Source organism: Stereum hirsutum (assembly GCF_000264905.1).
Source record: "Stereum hirsutum FP-91666 SS1 unplaced genomic scaffold STEHIscaffold_16, whole genome shotgun sequence".
Lineage (NCBI taxonomy): Eukaryota > Fungi > Basidiomycota > Agaricomycetes > Russulales > Stereaceae > Stereum > Stereum hirsutum.
In genome coordinates this window covers 1425196-1432220 of record NW_006763146.1, presented here as the reverse complement: position 1 = coordinate 1432220, position 7025 = coordinate 1425196, and the positions used below count along the sequence as shown (strand labels likewise).

At 48.4% G+C, this 7025-nt stretch overlaps 3 protein-coding genes across 3 annotated transcripts; 2 read left to right on the top strand and 1 right to left on the bottom strand.

The window, feature by feature from the left end:
• Window positions 1–1010: 1010 nt before the first annotated feature.
• Window positions 1011–2141, top strand: STEHIDRAFT_114804 (uncharacterized protein; the record flags this gene model as incomplete). Its single annotated transcript, XM_007309054.1, has 5 exons — window positions 1011–1022; window positions 1050–1167; window positions 1228–1574; window positions 1801–1894; window positions 1918–2141. 5 exons carry the CDS (start codon window positions 1011–1013, stop codon window positions 2139–2141), a joined length of 795 nt encoding a protein of 264 aa, XP_007309116.1.
• A 926-nt stretch (window positions 2142–3067) lies between these two features.
• On the bottom strand, window positions 3068–3487 carry STEHIDRAFT_161527 (uncharacterized protein; the record flags this gene model as incomplete). Its single annotated transcript, XM_007309053.1, has 1 exon — window positions 3068–3487. The coding sequence occupies one exon, from the start codon at window positions 3485–3487 to the stop codon at window positions 3068–3070; it is 420 nt and encodes a 139-aa protein (XP_007309115.1).
• A 531-nt stretch (window positions 3488–4018) lies between these two features.
• Window positions 4019–5191, top strand: STEHIDRAFT_161526 (uncharacterized protein; the record flags this gene model as incomplete). Its single annotated transcript, XM_007309052.1, has 5 exons — window positions 4019–4400; window positions 4459–4500; window positions 4584–4803; window positions 4857–5056; window positions 5139–5191. 5 exons carry the CDS (start codon window positions 4019–4021, stop codon window positions 5189–5191), a joined length of 897 nt encoding a protein of 298 aa, XP_007309114.1.
• Window positions 5192–7025: the final 1834 nt, after the last annotated feature.

Genomic DNA, 7025 nt, shown 5'->3' with positions numbered 1-7025 from the left:
CTCTGAAGCTTCAATATCCGACCTTTCACAGTACCTGTAAGCCCGCACAAGTCCTTGATACTGACCATCGACAAGACATTGGGAGTGTAATCCTTTGACGACAATACATCTTTATACTGGAGTAGATCAATATCTTCTTGGGTACGGAGCACGACAAGGCAGGCATGGAGCTCCTGGGACTTGGCAGGGATGGGGGAAGATGGTGGAGGGGAGGAATGAGGAGATAAAGAATGGTGGCGGCGGCAGGGGAGGAAGGAAGAATGATGGTAGAGCCAATGTGTACTAACATAAGTCTGAGCCTTGCACAATCATCAAAAGTGTCTTAAATGGGTCAGCAGATGATGACATATATGACCTCTGAGTAATACAAAAGTCTTGAGTAAATAAAAACAATAAACATTAAACTAATTAAAAAACCAGGCATCGTGCTTGCCATGCTAGGTATAGCAATGGCCTCTCCCCCCAAGTCGCTGAGGAGGAAGCTATGGTTGTTCAATGTTGTAAGGCAGACCAGAGCGAATATTGTCGGCAGTTGGCAGCAATCTATATCCCAGATGAGGCAGAGTTGCCAAAAGAAGCCAAACACTATAAAGAACCGTCTTAGTTCCAGAAACCAATCCTCGCCGTCATTGTCTGCATCTACATCTCCACTTGATCCTGTGATGTTCTGGGCTGATTCAAGAAGGATACAGTGTCCGGAGTATTATGACGAGACAGAGGTAATTTTCCTGATATTTTAGCAATTTTTCCGGGACTGATAGGACCACTTACTGCAGAGTTGTGACTTTAGTTATTTCGCCACCAAGCGGTCCGCAGAGCCCCAGATTCCGCGCCTCGGGATCCGCTGCTCTGTGTCCCGTTTAGGCAGTTACTTTTCCAACTGTATAGTACACCGGTAAGCGCTGAAGCGCGTCCTTTTAACTTGTGGGAAGCGTCCTTGTCTCTTTATCATTGACAGTGACGCTTCTCACAGTCATTTCTTCGAGTGCTCGATTATCTGCGCCTCACATATGGGATGGGAGGTGAGGGGTGAGGTATGCATCTTATAGCACCATCCAGAACGGTCGGTGATCGACGAAGAAGATGTTGCCCAGCTCTTGGATGACACCAATCTTGGGCCATCACCAATGCGGGCCGTTCCACCCTCGCCACTAATCATGTTTTCTAGTAAGTGACTATTTTTATGAGTGGGTGTTGTTGATATTAATTATATATGGATTGTTACAGTCCCACTCATCAATGTGGCCATCAAAAAATTCTCCACGCTCACATCCTCTGTATCTGGCACTACCCACGTCCGAGGAGACATGTTCCCACCATTCACCATCAAATACATACGCTTGAGCTCTGGCACCATCTTTTGTTGTTCAAGTCTCCAAAGTAAAGGAGCCATGGAAACCATTCGATCCCTGCTCGACATTTGCTTGAAAGGTATCCTGCCAATCGGTATAGTTGTTACGGAAGACGATGACAATGTCAGCGAGTGTCGGATGGGGCAGGAAGCGGGAAAACTTGGAGCAACTGTAAGAGGTGCCGGCATGGAGGCCTGGGAGAATAGTGTATGGGATACGGCGGTAGGATGAGACGGATAACCAGGTCCTCGAGTATGTTGGTTGCGCCGGTTGAGCGCAGCGTGGTGGCGGTTATTTGGAGGGCCTTCTTCGGGCTCGCCCTCTGGTCCATTCCAGTGATCAGCCAGGTAAGAGACACCTTGAGGGGCACTACTAGAGCCCGCTGATCCTAGAGCCGGAAGTGAGGGAAGAGCAGGTAGTGCATGATAAGCGGTCTACAGTGGAGTAGCAAGAGTTGGAAGGGAGGGGAGAGATGACAATAGATGATGAGGTGTCTGCGATGAAGCTGGAGCGGGAAGCACAGGAAAGGCCCCAGAAGAGTAGTGTGCCGTCTGTGATAATGCAGGTGTCTGCGTAAGGCTTGGAGGAGGTTGTACCGACAGATGTCCAAAACCATATGGTGAAACCGTGCATGCTGTTGGGCTGGGCTGCATAGAAGGTGGCGGCGGCATCAGATATCCAAGACCAATATTGTATGGAGGGACTGTGTTTGCTACTGGGCCAGGCTATGGATTAGACGGCTGCGGTGGAAGTTGGGATATGCTGGGTGTCAACATTGGCGGTAATTGACTGTGAAGTAAATGGAGATGGCCCAGCAGATGCAACCGGAGGTCTATGCTCGAAGTATGGGCGGGTACAGTGAAGGCATGGCGCTCTACCACCCATCGATGGTGTATTCTATATAATCCAGGTCTATGAGAATCAATGAGGAATCCCATAAATTGATAGGAAAGGCGTACAGTTTCAAAAGACCTTGTCGGTCCACAGGCACGCTAAGGTAGCTGCGGCATTCGATGGGAGTGCTGGTTCATGTCATGACCACAGCAACACTGATTAGGTGGGACACCTGGCGTGTCGTCCTAGAAAATACAGACCTGGTCAAAACACCATAAAAACGAGAACAAAAATAGAGGGAACATACATGGATAGCTTCTGTACACGAGCAATTTGGAACCATACAGAGTGCTGGGTGCTCATGGTCCATGGTCCTTGCTTCCCACAAAGATTGTAGAAAGTGACGAAGAGAGTAGAGAGGAAAAAGGCCTTCCGAAAACAGGACTGGCAGGATCTGTTGTTCTTCCCCATCACCCTCTTGTTTGCCACTTACCTTCAGGCCACACAGCATTACTCTCAGTCCTTAATACCACTGGGAACTCCTCTATTATGTCATCCCCATTCTTGAGACATTATTTCTAGATGGAAAATAATACCCCTTCACCTTGTTGATAGGGCCACTATATGGGAGACATCAATTGCCTCGTTCAACATTCCTACTCTTCCGTAGCAGGTGTGATCATATCAATTGATGGTTAAGGTCTGAGCTGCCAACATTATCCCATTATCGCATGGCAATCTTCAAGTCTCTAGTCGGTTCTCTGACACTGTTCACCTTCGAGCCTTTGTTCAGTTCTCTCTCAACGCTCCCTCAATATCCCCTCAATTTACTGTCATATTCCAAGCAGTCCTTGTGCAGACATTAGACCCCAGAAGTACTGTTATTCCTCGCAGAATGTATGGCGACTAGTCCAGGTGCCCCAGATTGACGGATAATCTGAACCAGCAAATATGTACTGCTCCTCACCCTCATACTGCTCTTCTCCTTCACACCCCTCATCCTCATATCGCTCCTCATACTCTCCGTCACCCTCACCTGTGTACTCCTCTCCCCCTCCATCCCAATACTCTCCCTCCCCAAGTCCGATAGAATCTTCATCATCTATCTCCATGCTAACCTGCCCCTGCTTGTCCTCCCGAGCTGAAACCTCCATGGGAACACTTGGCAAAGCAATCATATCCCAAATCAGCAACTCGAGCTCCATCTCCGCCTCGCCTTGCGAGTACTGCAGCCCACCATCCTCTCCCTCTTCTCGCTCCTCATAATGATGATGTGGCACACCCGAGGAAGAAGTCCACATTGTAGACCGATGCTTGTACTGACATCCAGTCGATTCTTGGATTCAGATTTGAATCATATGAACAAAAGATGTGCGTTGGATTTTGATTGATGAGGGGGTGGATGGTTAAGAAGCTCAGGAAGGGTGATGGACACCGTATACGTATCACCAGTGTGTGTGATATTGTGTGGCCAATCTGCCTCAACGGTCGAGTGTATACGGGCCGCTTCACTCCCGCTTGCGTTCGACCAGTGGGCTTCGTCGCTGAAACTGAAACTGTCTGCGGCACGAGATGCTCGATGGGGCGACTGCAAAAAGATCGGGCAATTGTTAAGTTCTGTCAACCATGTTGGTTATTTTGTCTATCATAACACTCTTGCCATACAACACGGTACTTCATATGCCATTACGCCACCAACCCAGTTCAGAAATAATGGCTCACTCTCCTTTTGTGATACTCGAGCCCTTACCTACTCTCAAGAGGGACGTCATCTCCTGGGCGATGCACAGCAGGGCACCTCTCGCCTTGTCTAGGAGACGGTGTTCAACTTCATGAATACACTATCCGCAATCGGGGTCACTGCGCCAAACCTTACAGCTAACTCGGTTATCCGCAGCATGCAGTTCCACGATCCCACCAACAACCTGAATTTTCCCATCCTCCCCTCTCCTTTTGATCCATCCCGACCTGAGAACAAGACAATGAAGCAGTATTATAAATGGTATTTCTTGCAGCATCTCTCTGTGTCACTGGGTATGTGCAAGCATGTGTACAAGGACTATCAGAAGAGTATCTGTGATAAAGCCGCCACCACCATTGTCACCTACCCACCTTACAAGTTGATTCTGGTCACTATTGCCAGCACCGTCATTGCCAACTTAGAGCATCCAAACCTCGTGAGTGAGGTGTTGTCCAGGATTTATTCTGGCGATGGTTAGATTAATGCTATTGCATCCTTTTGTCACTTCCAGTCTTGATGGGTTCTGTCTAGGCGACTTGAGAAGTTCGTCTGGACACTGGCTCAATTGTTTTGGTCAGTGAGGAACGTGAACTATGGTTGGTTTATTTATTGCATTCTGCCCCTTGTCCCGAACATGTGCTGATAATTCATTACAGGATTCTTCATCCCCTCAACTGGGTATTCTTTCAAAAATACTTACATACCACCACCCAACAATGTGCCACTCACATCCATGCCACCAACTCTGTCATCCCTGATCTCGAGCACGTCTGTAGCAGCCTTTCCGTCTATGACACCTGCTACCACTAGAGACCCACATAACACCCGCCGTCAGGACCAGATCACACAGTCTGACAGGGGGCTGATTACGGCCACGTCCGCCACAAATGGTCCATCGACACATCAGCCATGTGCTCAATCCCAAGCAGAGATCCACAAACTGTTCCCCTGACCAAAGGTGCAGTGCAGAGGCCTACTAGTAAGCGGTGTGTGACTGGTTCAGAACAGCCTTCCACTAAATGGCCCAAGCCTACGCCCGCTGCACAGGCAGAGCCAGACCCTGATGGCGAGCCTGAGGTTATACCGTCGGAGTCAGAGGAAGAAGATGTCAATGCAGATGATAGTCAGCGTGAGTGGGAGATTGAGGCAATTGTTGGCCATGTAAGGTTTTCTCCACTTTTTACAGGCTTTCTGCTGACCAGTTATTGTAGCGCCTGAGGCCAAGTTGACTGGATGCCAGCTCAGAACCGGTGCTTCAGTATGAGGTCCTTTTCAAGGGATTCTTTCCATCCGATAATGAGTGGTATACGGAACGAGGCCTACGGTATATTAGCATCATGTTTGGTTTGGACAAGTACACTGGCTCATATGATTATGTTGGATAGGAAAGCGAAGGCACTCCTCAAGGAGCATCAGAAGACAACAAATATAGCCCAACAACCGCATCGCACATGCACTCACCCCACTGACGACCTGTTCCAAATTCCGCTACTGGAGAAACTATTTGATGCGACCACACTAGATACTGAGCATATTATGCTTGAGCAATGATCAAATGATCTGGGGTCACTGCCAGCATCATACTACCGGGACACAGGCGCTAACTTGACCAGCACTCTCCACAAACTCTATGCTTTCACAGATCAACAAAACTGTTTTAGCAGCTGGTTGAATTTTGTGCCCCTCAACGATCGTGATCTCGATGCACATCGGATACATCCTCAAACAGCTAGCTCTCTACGTGTTTTTCATTGTGTTACAGACACTGCCTAAATGCTCCCAACAATATGCTCTGAACTCCTTGCTGTGGATGTCCTCCAATGCTATCTTCACCTCCAGTACTGTCGCTGCCCCCTTGTCATATTTAATTTCCTGTCTAGCGGCCTCCTTGCTTGAGCAATATTCTCTTCGATGCTCATCAGGCAGGCTCGCAATACCTTGAAGAGAATTATTTGTTGTATGCGCCCTCCCCTTCATTCCCAGTGCCAATGCCTTCTTTAACAGCAAACACCGTTGGTCCACCCAACCAAAGGCTTCTCGAGCTTTGGCAATTGTACGTGGAGCAGTCATTCGAGCTTTCGGTGATCACATGGGCAACAGGTCAATTTGTGCCTCTCAAACTATACACAACATCCTCACCAGTCCCACTCTGCTCTGTTACGCCAATCATAAGGAAGAAACTTGCATAGCCCCCCTCCTTCTTGCAAACTCCGTCAACTTTACCTATAATCTTCGTGTATGGCTCAGCAAACACATCTCAGAAGATATTCGTGCTGCAGCCAAACAGTTATCCAGATTTATTCATCGATTAGCCCTACAGTATGAGATTGGCCAAAATATCACTGAGGATGAATACTTGGCATGCATTAGTTCGAATCGGCAGGAACCAGCAAAGAACATGAAGAAGGGGTGGCCAAAGGGTGATGGGCCGAGCTTTGTCCTTACGCCAGCTTGACTGTTTCTACTTGGTCAGATGCCTCTATACAATACTCTGGGTCTGTTGGCACAGGAGTGTGTGAATGAGAGGAAAGGGATGCCTTTGTGAGGTGCAGATAATCGAGCACTCGAAGAACGACTGTGAGAAGCGTCACTGTCAATGATATTGCCCTCACAAAGTAATAGAAAAAGAAAAAGACGAAATCTATAGTAAGACTCACCTGTGAGAAGCGTCACTGTCAATGATAAAGAGACAAGGACGCTTCTCACAAGTTAAAAGGACGCGCTCCGGTGCTTACCGGTCTACTATACAGTTGGAAAACTACCTGCCTAAACGGGACGCAGAGGCGCGGAACCGAGGTGCGGAATCCGGCCCTCTGCGGCCCGCTGGCTGGCGAAATAACTAAAGTCATAACTCTGCAGTAAGTAGTCCTATCAGTCCCAGAAAAATTGCTAAAATATCAGGAAAATTCCCTCTGTCTCGGCGTAATACTCCAGACAGCCTTGGGGTATCGAAGGGCTTTGCTGGCTCCTTTAGGGTGGGTATCTGGTTCATGGGCCCAAGCATGTCACAGGAGATCACGACCACCTCGATATTGCCCGCCAGTTCAACCGCGGAACACTTCTTCTCCAGCGACAGTTCCCGCCATCATTGTCCACTA